The 15,775-nt window shown below is 42.0% G+C and overlaps 1 protein-coding gene across 1 annotated transcript; it reads left to right on the top strand.

The window, feature by feature from the left end:
* The first annotated feature begins 13,299 nt into the window (after positions 1–13,299).
* On the top strand, positions 13,300–15,533 carry LOC133779444 (patatin-like protein 2). Its single transcript, XM_062219405.1, has 6 exons — positions 13,300–13,486; positions 13,584–13,801; positions 13,861–14,026; positions 14,137–14,298; positions 14,758–15,069; positions 15,185–15,533. The coding sequence occupies exons 1-6, from the start codon at positions 13,355–13,357 to the stop codon at positions 15,410–15,412; spliced, it is 1,218 nt and encodes a 405-aa protein (XP_062075389.1). The 5' UTR covers positions 13,300–13,354; the 3' UTR covers positions 15,413–15,533.
* Positions 15,534–15,775: the final 242 nt, after the last annotated feature.

The raw sequence follows: 15,775 nt of genomic DNA on the forward strand, positions 1-15,775 counted from the left end.
AGGACTTCATGGATTTTGTTGGGTTGGCCCCATTCCAGCTCAACACCAATTCTTACAGGGTCCTATCAGCCCTAAGGTTGTTATACCACGAGCTGAAGTGGGAAGGACCTTCACCTCAGGAGATTTTATATCTTTTTTGTCTGAAAAGCAACCCCTCCCGAGCTCGGGGAGGAGATGGCTTTTACTATCTTTCGAGTTATCCTAAAGAGAAAAAGGTCTTTGAAGATCTCCCCAATCATCCACCTGATTTCAAAAAAGCCTTCTTCTGGACAGATGGCCTATCCCCGTCTCGATATTACTCATTCAGACGGATTCGTAAGTATTCCAGTTTTCTTTATCTCTGTGCTCGGAATTTTAGCTGTAAGATCCATACTTAGTTGAAATGTGTCTTGCTTTCCAGCCAATTTTCAGCGTCCTACTCCTGACGAGGCAATGAAGGGGCATAGAGAGACCCTGCTCCAACTCCCTCATGGCAGGAGGTCTCTCTTGTACCTTTTACATGAGGATAAGCTCCGAGCTTGCGAGCTCTTGGGAGATGGCCAGTCCACCTCAGACTGGTCCAACAAGAAGTATGAACATTGGGAGCAGGTGCCTTTGCCCACGGGTGTCCTTCCTCCGAGGAGAGAGGTGAGGCCCCCACTTCCAGTTCGCAGAAGGAGTCCGCCATCGGGGAATGAGGCTAATGACGAAGCCTCGAGTTCAGACTCGGATAAAGGTAAAGCCATCCTTACCTCGAGAATGTGGTCCCCCACCTTACTAAGGCATAAACCCGATAGGTTAGTTTCATGCCCGTATGATAGATACCACTTCTACATATGGAGTTGGGTAGACGATTGCGTTCATAGGTTTGATAGTTGGCTCGGGAAGTATGACACCATGTATACTTCAGACGAGGTGTGGAACAGGATAGCTGTCCAATATGGGACCAACGATTATAGGGACCTTTCGAGGTTGACGTCCACCTATAGGGAAAGTACTCCCCCCGCCTCTTTTGAAGATGGGGGAATTTCATGGTCCCCGAGCTCTAGTTCGGGGGAGAGTTCCAGTTAGGTCTTTTCTTTACTTGGTTTTTTCTTTTTTATTTTCCAAGTTCATTATCATTATGTCTAACCTCGATTGGAACTGTGCAGGTGCCATGGATCCTGATCTCGACACTGTGCTTTTTAGTGATGAGGGAACTGGAGCTCAGAAAAGTAAACCTCCGAGAGCCTCGCGAAGGTCCGACCGACCATCCAAGGTCCCCAGACGCGTCGAGAAGACCCCAACACCTCAGGTTACTGTGAACACAACCGAGGAACCGATTGTTCAAGTTGATGCGTCTGGTTCAACTGCGCCCATCTCGCTTCCTCCGACCGACACTCAAATAACAGTCGGCCAGCCCCCGAAGAAACCTTCCGTCACCAAGGTTCGACTGCCGACGTCCTGACCTCATATTGAGGAGTTCGTGCTTGATGGCGCCGCTGGGACCCAAGGGACTGTGCTTAGGTCGGACGTCCTCTCTCGAGTGGGTCAGAGCTTTTCTGGCTTCGGTGCCGACCATTGGGACCTCGTGCACAAGGCCTCGAACTGTAATACTCTTTATGATAAGAGTATTGAACTCACTACCACAGTAGCCTTCGCAACTCTCCTTTAACTGTTTGTGCCTCAGCTCGCGATCTAATTCGTTCTTTGTATTTCAGGCCCTTGTCATTTCAGCACAGCTTAATTATAAGCTGACCAATGAGGTGCACACAAGTATGTCTCTGGCCCAAGAGTCGAGGGATCTCCAGCTTAAGATGGTTGATGAACTCAAGGACTCGAAGACCGAACTTGAGAAAGTGAAGACCCGTCTCGCGGAGCTGGAGAACACGAAGGCTGAGCTTGAACAAGCGAAGACTCGTCTTGCCGAGCTGGAGAAGGCTAACGCTAAGCTCGAAGAGGAGAAGGCTGCTACTTTTGACTTCATGGAAGGCGAGAAGGCCCGCCTCCAGAACGAGTTCAAAGAGCAGAAGGAGAAGGCGGTTGACCAGGCCATGTACAAAATTTGGGTTGACAATGCCGACCTCGATACCAGCTTCCTGGGTCCTCTCGAGGCCAAATATGTAGAGCGGTGGAGTGCCCGTCTCGAGGCGAGTGAAGCTGCTCGAGAGGCTGCTCAGAAGGATAGTCATGCTATTCATCCTAGGGGGTCTAGTGTCGTTGACGTCGGAAAAGCCAAGGGAACTGCTCCTTCTTGATTCTTACCTCGGGGCTACGTCCCTCTATTGTTTGTAACTTTTTCTTTATGCCCGTAGGGCTGAAACAATTTTTTTTATATATATAAACTTATATATGCTTTACATTTCTTGGCTCGAAATATTTTACATATTTTATATGAATGAGTTTTTTATGTTTATTTCTTCATACAAACATAGTTTGGATTTAGACTCAAAACTCGATACACTCACGCATAGTTTGTTCGAATTATCCGCTTCCGATCTCGTTATTTATCAAGGTCAGATATTACTTTAACCATGAACTTGAAAGTACTTGTATGGTATGTAATGTGAATGGTTTAGTTATATCTTATTGCTTAGTTACTTTTTCTCATCCTCGGTTATCTCCCCGAGGTTATGAGTTCGAAACTATTTTTCTCTAAGATATTCCAGCCTCGATCTCGACTTATTTCGAAGTAGGTTTAAATTCCAACTCGTCGATTAGTTTTTGCTGGTTTGTTCCAAACCTATTAAGTTTGCACATCTGGTTAAATCCAAACGTTATTATCTTTTGATAATTTGGTTGTCCAAACTATCTAAGCTCGCGTATCTGGTTACATCCAAATACTTTTATGTTTTTGATAATTCGGTTATGTCCAAACTATCTAAGTTCGCGTATCTGGTTACATCCAAATACTTTTATGTTTTTGATAATTCGGTTATGTCCAAACTATCTAAGCTCGCGTATCTGGTTATATCCAAATACTTTTATGTTTTTGATAATTCGGTTATGTCCAAACTATCTAAGCTCACGTATCTGGTTATATCCAAATACTTTTTTTTTTTTTTATATCAATGGTATATATACCAATAATTCCCCCTTAATATCCTATGAGTGTGACCATAGGTTATTAAATTAAGAGAGATTGCAAAAAATAAAAGGAGATAACATATTGAATGAAATAGATCTTTGTTTGATGGAATTCAAAAGCAGACAAACTACTACAGATAATCAATCATGGTTACAAGCAACACACTTCCTACACTACTGATAGTAAGGTCTAAGGTGTTCGCCATTCCATGCTCGCGGTACCAGGCTCCCATCCAACCTCGCCAGCTTGTAAACACTGGTCCGGATGACTGACTCTATCTGGTATGGTCCTTCCCAATTCGATCCGAGCACACCAGCTGCCGGATCTCGTGTTGCAAAAAATACGCGTCTTAACACCAGATCTCCCACACCAAATCTTCGATCTCGAACCCTTTTTTTGAAATATCTAGTAGCTCGTTGCTGGTAGGCAGCATTCCTTAGCTGAGCCTTGTTTCTCTTTTCTTCAATCAAGTCTAAGGTTTCTTCGAGATGAGTGTGGTTTGAGTCTTGGTCGTAAATTTGAGTTCAGATCGTTGGGATTTCAACCTCAATAGGCAACATAGCTTCACATCCATATGCTAGAGAGAATGGGGTGTGTCTCGTTGATGTTCGAGCCGTGGTTCTATAACCCCATAGGACTTGGGGCAATTCTTCGGGCCAACGTCCCTTTGCTTCCTCCAACTTTTTCTTCAGAGAACTTTTGAGAGTTTTGTTCACAGCCTCGACCTGGCCATTCGCTTGAGGATGAGCTACTGATGAAAAACTCTTTATTATGCCGTTCTTTTCACAAAAGTTGGTGAACAAGTCCCAATCGAACTGGGTCCCGTTGTCGGATACGATCTTCCTCGGCACCCCATATCGGCACACGATGCTTTTTACTACGAAGTCAAGGACTTTTTTGGAAGTTATTGTTGCCAACGGTTCAGCTTCTGTCCACTTTGTGAAGTAATCCACCGCGACCACGATATATTTTACACCACCTTTGCCAGTTGGGAGAGAGCCTATGAGGTCGATGCTCCATACCACGAAAGGCCATGGGGAAGTCAACATGGTCAGCTCAGATGGTGGAGCTCAGGGAATCGTGGCGAATCTGCATTTGTCGCATTTCTTCACGTACTCGAAAGAATCTGTTTTAATAGTTGGCCAGAAATATCCTTGGCGTATGATCTTCTTGGACAGGCTATGCCCCCCAGTGTGATCTCCGCAGAACCCTTCATGAATTTCTTCAATGATCTTCTTAGCTTCGGGCGGGGTTACGCACCGAAGTAACAGCATGGAATATCCCCTTCGGTATAGCTTTCTGTCCAAAATGCTGTAACAGGGAAGTTGATACATCAACTTTCGAGCCTGATTCCGGTCTCTTGGAAGGACTCTGTTCTCGAGATATTCAACTATTGGGGTCATCCAGGTAGGTTTTGTTTCGATCATACACACATCTTCCTCCTGTGGATCATTAATGCTAGGTGCCGATAGGTGTTTTATGGGCACAACGTTCAGTTCTTCACTTTCAGCGGATGTGGCGAGCCGAGCTAAGGCATCTGCATTTGAGTTCCGCTCGCGGGGAACCTGTTCGATTGTATAAAATTCGAAACACTCCAATGCAGATTTTGCCTTTTCCAAATAAGCTGCCATTCTTGTGCCGCGAGCCTGGTATTCTCCCAAGATTTGATTTACCACGAGCTAGGAATCACTGTAGCAATGTACAGCTCTAGCCTTGAGCTCCTTTTCTATACGAAGTCCCACGAGTAAAGCCTCGTATTCAGCCTCATTATTCGACGCTCTGAAACCAAATCTTAAAGCAGAATCAAATCTGCTCCCTGCGGGGGTAACCAAAATGACCCCTGCCTCCGCTCCATTTTCATTTGATGAGCCGTCGACGTAAAGTTTCCACAACTCGTGGGCCGGGGTTATTACTTCGTCGTCGGCTATGCCAGTACATTCCACTATAAAGTCCGCCAACGCCTGTGCGTTAATGGTCGTTCTCGGGTGGTAGGTGATCTTGAACTGTTCGAGCTCAACAGCCCATTTAAGAAGTCGACCTGAAGCTTTTGGTTTAGACAAGACTTGCCTAAGTGGTTGATCAGTCAGCACATGGATGGGATGCGCCTGAAAGTAGGGGTGGAGTTTACGAGACGAATGAATTAAACTGAGCGCGAGTTTCTCCATCAATGGGTATCTTGACTCTGCCCCCAGTAATCTTTTACTGATGTAGTAAACGGGTCTTTGCAGCTTCTCTTCTTCTCGAACGAGCACTGCGCTTATTGCGTGTTCGGTGGTCGAAAGGTGTAGGTACAGTATTTCTCCAGTTTCAGGTTTTGACAGGATGGGTGGTTCCGCAAGGTGCTTTTTGAGCTCCTGAAAGGCCAGCTCGCATTCCTCCGTCCATTCAAACTTCTTACCTCCTCTCAATAAGTTGAAAAATGGGAGACCACGGTCCGTAGATTTCGAGATGAATCTGCTTAAGGCTGCCATCCTGACAGTCAAACTTTGGACATCTTTATGCCTTCGAGGTGAGGGCATGTCAATCAGGGCCTTGATCTTGTCGGGGTTGGCCTCGATTCCTCGAGAGTTCACGATAAAGCCCAGAAATTTTCCTGAAGACACCCCAAAAGTGCACTTCTGAGGATTTAGCTTCATGTTGTATTTCTGGAGCACGTCGAAGCACTCTTCGAGGTCATCAACATGGTTCTTGTTGAGTTGAGACTTGACAAGCATGTCATCAACATAAACCTCCATGTTGTTCCCTATTTGTTCTGAAAACATCATGTTCACAAGCCGCTGGTATGTGGCCCCAGCATTCTTGAGCCCGAATGGCATGACATTATAGTAGTATAGCCCCTTATCCGTGATGAAGCTCGTATGTTCTTGGTCGGGGGCATGCATGGGAATCTGGTTATATCCAGAATAGGCATCCATGAAGGACATCAGGCCATGCCCCGCCATGGCATCCACGAGCTGGTCAATCCTCGGCAACGGAAAACTGTCTTTCGGGCAAGCTTTGTTGAGATCTGAGTAGTCAATACAGGTTCTCCACGTCCCATTGGGCTTTGGGACCAACACCGGATTGGCTACCCAGTCGGGGTAAAAGGCATCCCTAATGAATCGGTTTGCCTTTAACCTGTCAACCTCCTCCTTTAGTGCTTTCTTTCTATCTTCGTCCAGCTGTCTTCGCTTTTGTTGCTTCGGGGGGAAGCTTTTGTCTATATTCAGTGTGTGGCTTGCTATACTCGGACTTATTCCCACCATGTCCGAGTGCGACCACGCGAAGACATCCTGGTTTTTCTTCAGAAAGCTAATTAATTGCTATTTTGTCTCATCCTGGAGGTGCTTTCCGACCTTCACCTTTTTCGAGGGATCGGTTTCCTCGAGCTGAATTTCTTCGAGCTCCTCTAAAGGTTTGAGGTCAACTTTCTCCTCAATCCTTGGATCAATCTCTTCGTCAATCTCTAAGACCGTTCCGTCTTTGTTTTGAATGATGGCGAGTGCCTGTGCGCTCGTCTGTTTCTTTCCTCTCAAGGAGATGCTGTAGCATTCCCTCCCTACTAATTGATCTCCCTTCAATGTTCCGACTCCGCTAGGGGTTGGGAACTTAAGGGCCAGATGCCTTACTGATGAAACTGCCCCCAGCCCGACCAGGGCGGGTCTCCCGAGCAGCACATTGTAGGCTGATGGTAAGTCTACTACCACGAACTCCATCATCTTGGTTTCCGAGACTAGGTAGTCTCCCAAGGTCACGGGGATCTCGATGGATCCCATGCAGGCGGTCCCTTCTCCTGAAAAGCCATATAAAGTTGTTGCACACGCTTTCAGGTCGCGAAGGGAGAGTCCCATTTTTTTTAGGGTTGCTTTATAGAGAATATTGACTGAGCTCCCATTGTCTATGAGAACTCAGTGGACCCTTTTATTGGTCAGCTGGAGAGTGATGACCAGAGGATCATGGTGAGGAAACTGGACATGGGACGCGTCATCCTTAGTGAAGGTTATTGGTTGTGTTTCAATCCTCTGGCTTTTTGGAGCCCTAGGTTCGGGTTCATAAGGAGACCCATCCCCAGTCTTTAGCTCGTTAACGTATCTCTTTTGGGAATTCCTGCCTACTCCTGCGGGATGAGGCCCTCCCGAGATGGTTATTACATCATCTTCATCTATCGGCGGGGGCCTATCCTCTTCCCGAGCTCGGGAATTATTGCCTTGTGCCATCAGAGGCGCGGCTACTCTCTGGCTCGCGGCCGCCTGACTAGTAATCTGGTTTTTGACATATTGTCGGAAGTAACCTCTCGAGATCAATCCTTCAATCTTGTCCTTCAGTTGTCGACATTCATCGGTTGTATGCCCGGTGTCTCTGTGAAATCGGCAATACTTACTGGAGTCCCTCTTGGATTTTTGATTTCTCATCAGGTCCGGACGCCTAAAGGGGACCTGGTTTTCATTAGCCAGGTATATGTTCTCCCGAGACTCATTGAGCTCGGTGTATACTCTATTCACGGAGAAAAATCTCTCCCCCTTCTTTTTCTTTCCTACTTCGGCATCGGGATTATTTCCTTCGTTCTTTTTTCTTTTGGAAGGGTTTTCCATAGCATGCTTTGAAGCTATTGGGTCCGCCGAGGTTGAGGCAGAGTTTACGTTTATCGTTGTAGTTTCGGGCTGGGAAGTCACATTAAGTGTCGACCTCGCTTCCTCTACATTGACAAACCTCTGCGCTCCTCTATTAAACTCGGTTAGGGACCTCACTGGTTTTCTTTGCATATCGTCCCAGAGGGCGCTTCCTGGCATTACTCCGGCCTGGACAGCCATTAAGTGTCCACTGTCATCCACATTCCAAGCTCAGGCGACTTCCAAGTTAAACCTTGTAAGGTAACTTTTTAATGTTTCGCCTGGTTGTTGCCGAACATTAGTGAGGGTTGACGCCTCAGGTCGAACCTCCATCATGGCTTTGAACTGCTTTTTAAAGTCTTTAGACAGCTGCTCCCAAGAGGTTATTGAATGTCTCTTATATTTTTTGAACCAGCTTTTGGCGGGTCCTGTCAATGATGCTGGAAACAACATGCATCTGAGCTCGTAACCCACGTTACTGGCTCTCATTATGGTGTTGAACGTGCTCAGATGACTGTACGGGTCGGTCTTTCCTTCGAACGTTGGGACGTGAGGGATCTGAAACCCTTGAGGAAATGGAGTATTGGAAATATGGGGAGCGAACGGTTCGAGCTCCTCGTCAAAGTCTTCATATCGATCATTTTCTTGCTCGTTTTTCAAAAGCTTAAAGGCCTTTTCAAGCTGATCGATTCTTTCTTGGACTGGGTCCGCAAGGGGTACTGTTTGGAATCAGTTATCATCGATCATAATCCCAGGCTCGCGTCTCCACAGGGGATCTCTACGCCTATTCAAGAGATCCCTTAGGTCGTCATTACCTCGACTTTGATTCAGGTGCTCTCGCAGGTCGGGACGATTTCTGCGGTTTCCAGTATTCTTACGACCTCGGTCATGCTTGCTGACCGACCTGGTATCTCCAGAATCATCACTGGTAAAACTCGTCGCATGGTTATTTCGTGATGGATTCTTTCCATATCGCCACGTCTCCGCCGTGCGAGACCAAGATGTTTGACTTTTTTCAGATGGGGCGCCTCTCCACTCCTGGAAAGCCTCCCCGTTTCCTTGTCTTCCTCCTGCACGCCTTTCGCCTTGATCTCGAACTAATTGAGCATTCCTACGGGGGGTGAAGGATATATTATAGGTGATGGAGGGAACCGTATGGGTGACGGTGGCTGCCATCCATGTCGCGGCCTAGACGGTCCTGAATTTGCCCGAGATGGGTCGGTCGCATTTGGTGCGCTCCCAGGTATCTGAGTCCGAGCCTCTGCAGGGGTTCGGTTGTTCTCAGTTCCTGCAGGTACTTCCACAGGCGGGTTAGCCGGGGCCCGAGCCCGAGTACTCCTTTGAGGCCTAGGTGGAGCGGATGGCTCTGCTGGTGCCGGAGGTTGAGCCGGCCTCCTTGTGGCAACATATTTTTGTGGATGCCCACGGGGTCTACTGGGAGGAACGTGTACGTCCCTTGGAGGAGGGACTTGGTTTTCGCACGGAGGCGGGGGCTGAGCCACCTGCGCCTCTGCGGCTATCCTTGCCAACTCCTCATTCCGTTTGTTGGCCTCTACCAACTGCTGCTTCAATTGCCGGTTTTCAAGTTCCACAATGGGAACATACCGCTCAGGATTGTAATACATATCCTCATCCCTTGGTGGAGCAGGTGGTCCCCGGGAATCGGAAGATCCACTTCTTTCTTCAACATCCGGGTTTTCCATTGGCTGTTTCCCAGGACGTCTTGGATAATTCTCTTCAGGTGTGTTCTGATTATTAGTGGCCATGACTTTTTCAGGAATGAACGCTTAAGGCTCTCAATGAAAGCACCAAACTGTTGACGCTGTTTTTCGTCAACAGTGAAAGAAGAGCACGTAAACAATAACTAGTAATGGCCAATAAAAGTATGATAATACAAAGCACGATTTTTTACGTAGTTCAGCAATTAAATCTGCCTAGTTCACGAGTCTTTTTTATTAAACTCAAGATGATCTCTGAAAATTCTTCAAGGATGAATTCTTTAGAGTTTTCTCTCAAGGTTCAGAAATTCGGTCTTTTACAATGGTGCATGATCTCTCTATTTATAGAGAAGATTGCAGAATACTATCCCACATATTTTGGATAGTTACTCTTTTTGTGCAAATAAGTCAAATGGCTTTAAATGCCTGTAATCCGATATAAGAGGAAACGTCCCCTGAAGACCAGGGGGCGTATAACTAATCAAATAATATCCCATGATTTTAGGGGATTTACAGTAATAAATGTAGACCACGTCTCTTATGGACAACACTTGTAGATGTTCAAGATTATTATCATATATTTCCCAGGTCTCTCATCAACGTTTGAGCTAACGACATCCCCCGAGGTCACATGGCTTTCGAGATCGTACGCGCGTCAGGCTCGGAACCCTGATCCAAGGTCATCACTGAGGGTAGATGCATCTCGGGAGCTCCCTTTCGAGACCGTGTGGATTTCGAGGCTACCATATTCGAAGTCGTCTCAGCTTTGCAGGCTCGATGTCTAGTCTTGAAACATACTTCACACTTTACGAGTTCATTCGCTGCGAATCCAACTTTCGATGTCACATTTATCATGGCTCGAAATCTGGGTATAACACATTTATATTAATCAATTTTCTAAAAAAATTTAACATTAAATAAACATATATACACACACATTTACACATATACATAAACATATATCCATAAACAAACATATATACATATATATAAAAAAAAGACAAATTTAAATATGCATATATATATTCGGATATATAAATATATACATATATATATAATCAATATATATAAATATATATATAAACCGAAATAAATATATATATAAACCGAAATAAATATATAAACATATATAAATATATATATATAAACTAACATTTTTGGACTTGTTTCACTGAGAGGAGCTACAACACACCTGGGAGAGAATAACAAAAAAAATACAATTACAAAACAAAATATTGAGAAAAAAATCCAAAAATGTTAAAAAATTTCTCATTTTGATTTACTAACCTTGAGAGAGAAGCTTCACTAAATGAGTTGAGCCACGGTGGGATTATGGCTCACGGGTGGTCGGAGAGATTATCACAGAGGAAAGAGAGAGAGAAACTTTATGTTTTCTGAGAAATAGAACTGAAATGGGGAAGAAGGTGGCTCGCGGCTGAGTAATATCGTTATGACTTTTGTCGGCGCGTTTCATTGCGCCGGCAAAAGTATTTAGTAAACCCTACTACAAAACGACGTCGTTTTACTTATTACGTTTTTTTTCGGCGCATTTTTTGACTTTTGCCGGTGCAACGAAATGCGCCAGCAAAAGTATACCCACCTACCTTATTTGAAATGTGTGAAAATTTAAAAAAAACGTTGACTTTTGCCGGCGCGTTAGGTGAAATGCGCCGGCAAAAGTTTGTGGGTATTATTTTGAAAATCTGATGGCACTTTTACCGGCGCAATTCGGGGTTGTGCCGGCAAAAGTGCTACCATTTTTTAAAACCAATACCTTTGCCGGCGCAACCCCGAATTGCGCCAGTAAAAGTCACATTTTCTGGCGCAAAATTGCGCCGGCAAAGGTGTTGAGTTTTGCCAGCGTAATTCACCAATTGCGCCAGTGAAAGTCATTTTTGCTGGCGCAATTCCGAATTGCGCCGGCAAAGAGCTTATTTCTTGTAGTGGGGTTGCTGCTTCCTGAACCGCTCATACAACGGCTCCCATCTGTTTCCAACCTCCCCAGACTGCACAACTGGTACCACTGCAGGTGGTACAATGGGGGCAACACTCCCTGATGGAGTCTATTGTCGCAGAATACGGATCTGCTCATCCTGACTCTGTAATCGAGCATGCGTATCTGCCATTAACTGTTGCCAGTTGTCAGGGACTGGCGGAGGAATCTGGCCCTGGTCATCACTCCCGGTCCCGGACCTAGTGTCGACTAGTTGTGTAGATTTTCTTGGACGCATAGCTATCCAAGTCAATCTGCAAATAACGACTCGACAGTCAGACCATGATGACAGGGTAAAAAATTCTCCAAGATCCACCAATAGAACATAACCAATCACAACAATCAACATATAAGCATCCATCCTCGTGCACTGGCTGCTAATAAGCACGCCTCCAATCTCATTACACAATAGCTATAAAACAGGCATTCATCCATACACAATATACAATTAATCACCCAAATATTCAGGTACATGCACGACTATGCTAATAAACATGCCTCAATATTCTCACACAACAGTCAAGGGCCAGGCCGTAACAGTGTCTCATGCTTCCTATTAATCCAATAAATAACAGCACTCATAACTCATTTCAGGCATATAAACACATATACACATTACCAACCCCTGATTTGAGCTTTTCTCTAGCAGCGAATGTACATGTCAAGCCTGTCTTCAGGAACCCTTAAACCTAGGACGCTCTGATACCAAGTTGTAACGCCCTGGATAGCCAAGACCGCTACACTCTGTACTTATAAAGGTGCAAGACTTACTAATCAAGTCATTAATTTAAAAACATGTCACTAAACATATATGAGCTAAGGTTAAAAAGGTTTTGGTCTCAAAAGTTTCATTTTATGTACTTAAGCAGTTATATACATGGGATCCCAACAGAAACAGAGTTTAAAAGTTGGATTACAGACTCCCAAAAATACAGACAACTGTCAGCCATACTAAGGCAAAATGAACAATTTCTGGGTCTCGCGTCCCTGCCTAAACCTCAACCGTGGCGGCTGAGCAACTGGCCATATACATTCCGCTCGCAGAGCTCTCCAAATCAAGGCTGATCAAGTTTGCCATTGCCTTTAATCGCTCAAAATAGTGGAGTTTCGGTGCTAGGAACCTATGGTTTCACTTTCTATGGCCAACTTAAGGAGATTGTAGAGTTATGTTATTCTCATGTATATAACTATGGTAGTATTGTTTCGATGCAAATGGTTCAACACTGATGCAAGTAATGGTCAAAATGTGACTGAGAATAACATAACTAGTATCATGATTAATTCTGAATGGTACAAGAACGATCATTTTATTCTCGGCATTCAAGCAAAACAAGTTTTCTACTTAGAACATCCTTAAAAAAAAAAAATTGTTATTATTTATTCTATATTTTACTATCATGCTACCTAAAAGTTTAAGGGTATATATATAATCGAAATGAGGTTGGAATTAAAATTCGAATACTTTTATAATATTATTACTTATCATTTTGAAGATGTAACAATAATTAAGTTGATTTGGTTTGAATATCATTATTATAAAAAGCACTTATCAATTATAGAAAATATATATAAATGTACAGAAAAAGTTGGCTCCGCAGGCTTCACGTGGGACGTAGAAAGACCTAGCTAATAATTAACTAAATTCACTGTATACTATGACCACTATTTATATAAAAATTTGACCAAAATCAACGATGGCAGTGGCACGCCTCTTCATTCATACAATATTAATAATTTAATCAAGCGGTACGCAAACACAATGGACCAATATTCAAGAAAATTATTATTGTATATTACTATTTGTTTTTTGACTTCTTTTCCTTATGATCAAAACAGTCATGCCCAAACATTATATATAAATCACAAGTCATGGCATTGTGATTTGCTGAGAGAGAAGAAGCAGCAGCAATTGTATCATCATTTTCACTAGTTCTAATAATAAGTTCTTTCGTTAATTATTAAGAGTCAGAAATCATAATATTTGAATACACATATATATATAGAAATAATGGTGAGTGCTACAACTGTTAATAATTCTTCAAAGGGAATAAAGATGTTCACAGTGTTGAGCATCGACGGAGGTGGCATTAGGGGTGTCATTCCAGGCACTCTTCTCGCTTTTCTCGAATCAAAACTTCAGGTAATAATAACATAATTAATATATATATATCTATGTATAATATTTGTTTTTCAGGTTATAATAATAATATTCTCTTCATATATGTATATATCATCAGGAATTGGATGGAGCAGATGCAAGAATTGCAGACTATTTCGATGTAATATCTGGAACAAGCACTGGTGGCTTAGTCACCACCATGCTTACTGCCCCAAACAAGGATAACCGACCCTTATTTGCAGCCAAAGACATCAATGCTTTTTACTTAGAGCATACACCAAACATTTTTCCACAAAATAGGTATAACTACTTATCAATAATACATACAATTATTAGTTGTTATCAATGTCACCTTATATATATATAATTATATGATTTTGTTTTTTCAGATCGATGAGCTGGCTTGACGCATTGACCGGTCCTAAATACGACGGAAAGTATTTTCACAAACTTCTAAACAATCTTCTAGGCGACCTTACTCTTCATCAGACCCTAACCAACATCGTCGTACCAGCTTTTGATATCAAACTTTTTCAACCTTGCATTTTCTCCACTTCTGATGTATGATATCGATACAAAACATTATACCATTTCTTTGAACTTAGTATATATACATGCATTTTTACCATATATATATATATACTAACTTTGTTTTTTTTTTTTCTGTCTAGGGAAAAGAGACGGCTTTGAAAAATGCTCGACTTGCAGATATTTGCATCAGTACCGCTGCAGCTCCTACTTTTCTCCCGGCTCATAGTTTTACCACGACTGATCTCAATGGAAACTCTCGTAGTTTTGATCTCATCGATGGTGCTGCTGCTGCAAACAATCCTGTAAGTGGTAAATTTTGATGAAATAATCTAAGGGCCATTATATTGCACCCAAAAATTTGATTAGTAAATCTCATTTTTATTAAAAATTAATATATATTATATATTTCTTTAATTTGTGCTTGCATTTTTCTAATTTTTTTTTCTTTTTGGTATTCTTAAAAAATACATATAAATAATATATATTTTAAATATTTAAATAAAAAAAACTAAAATAAAAAATATATAAAAACTTATTAAAATAAGATTTTTTTTTTTCTAAAAAAATTATACATTATTTAAAAAAAATTATGAAAACAAGATAAAATAAAATTATTAAAATTAAAAAAAAATAAATAAAGAATCAACTTTTTGGGAAAGTATCTTTTTTGAAAAGCTAAAAGTAATACATTTTACTTTAAAATATATATATCATAGTACGTACAAACTATTAACCCTTTTTTGTTTCTTAATAAAATGAAGACAATGTTGGCAATAAGCCACGTTTTTAGAGAAATGGCAAAGGAGAACTCAGATGATGACGATGATGATGAGGCTCCTATAATGGAGGGTAAAAGAATGCTAGTTCTATCATTAGGGACTGGTTCAGCCAAGCGTCAAGAGAAATACAGTGCAGCCAAGGCCTCCCAATGGGGTCTCATTAATTGGATCTTTGACAATGGAAGCACACCCCTTATTGACATTTTTTCTGATGCAAGTTCTGATGTTGTTGATTTTCTTGTATCAACTCTCTTTCAATCTCATACCCTTAAGAAAAATTATCTGCGTATTCAGGTAGATTTAAATTTCTAATCCAATGATCATTATTCTTTTAATTATTAAACGATCGAGTACTGTATTAATTATATTAAAAATACAAGTATATATAATAGTTTGGTTATACTTATAGGAGGATACATTGGTTGGGGACGAATCATCAGTTGATATGGCGACTACTGAAAATCTGCAAAGACTGGTGGAAATTGGAAACAACCTACTAAAGAAGCCAGTTTCGAGGGTGGATTTGGAAACGGGCAAATGTCAAACTATCAATGGAGAAGGCACCAATGCTCAAGCTCTTACTCATTTCGCCAAACTTTTATCTGACCAGAGGAAACTACGTATGGTTGATCAATAAAAGCTGACAACTTAATTTTCATTAATTAGTCTTATTTTAATTCATTTTTTTATTACTTAATTGACTAGCTTGTATAATTAGTAGTGATTATTCAGATAAAGCTAGATTAATTACACTAGCTAATAAGCGGCATATATACTTTGTATCAAATAATTTTCACATTCATTTTTTGTGTAGTTTCATTCATCATTTAATAAAATTAATTTATTGATTTATTATGTACAGAAGTACATATTGTATCTTGATCACATCTTATATATAATGAAGAAAATAATTATAAAGAGGACTCTCTATTAGTTTGTATATTGATAAAAAATAATAACCGTTTAGATTCTTCTTTTGGACAATTTTTAACTTTATTGC

The sequence above is a fragment of the Humulus lupulus genome, chromosome 1 (assembly GCF_963169125.1).
Source record: "Humulus lupulus chromosome 1, drHumLupu1.1, whole genome shotgun sequence".
Taxonomy (NCBI): Eukaryota; Viridiplantae; Streptophyta; class Magnoliopsida; order Rosales; family Cannabaceae; genus Humulus; species Humulus lupulus.

Bases quoted from the DNA above. Each gene is read 5' to 3' on its own strand.
- LOC133779444 (XM_062219405.1), top strand. From the start codon at position 13,355: ATGGTGAGTGCTACAACTGTTAATAATTCTTCAAAGGGAATAAAGATG. The intron at 13,487-13,583 runs GTAATAATAACA...ATATATCATCAG, and splicing joins TTCTCGAATCAAAACTTCAG to GAATTGGATGGAGCAGATGC. The intron at 13,802-13,860 runs TTGTTATCAATG...TTTCAGATCGAT, and splicing joins ATAATACATACAATTATTAG to GAGCTGGCTTGACGCATTGA.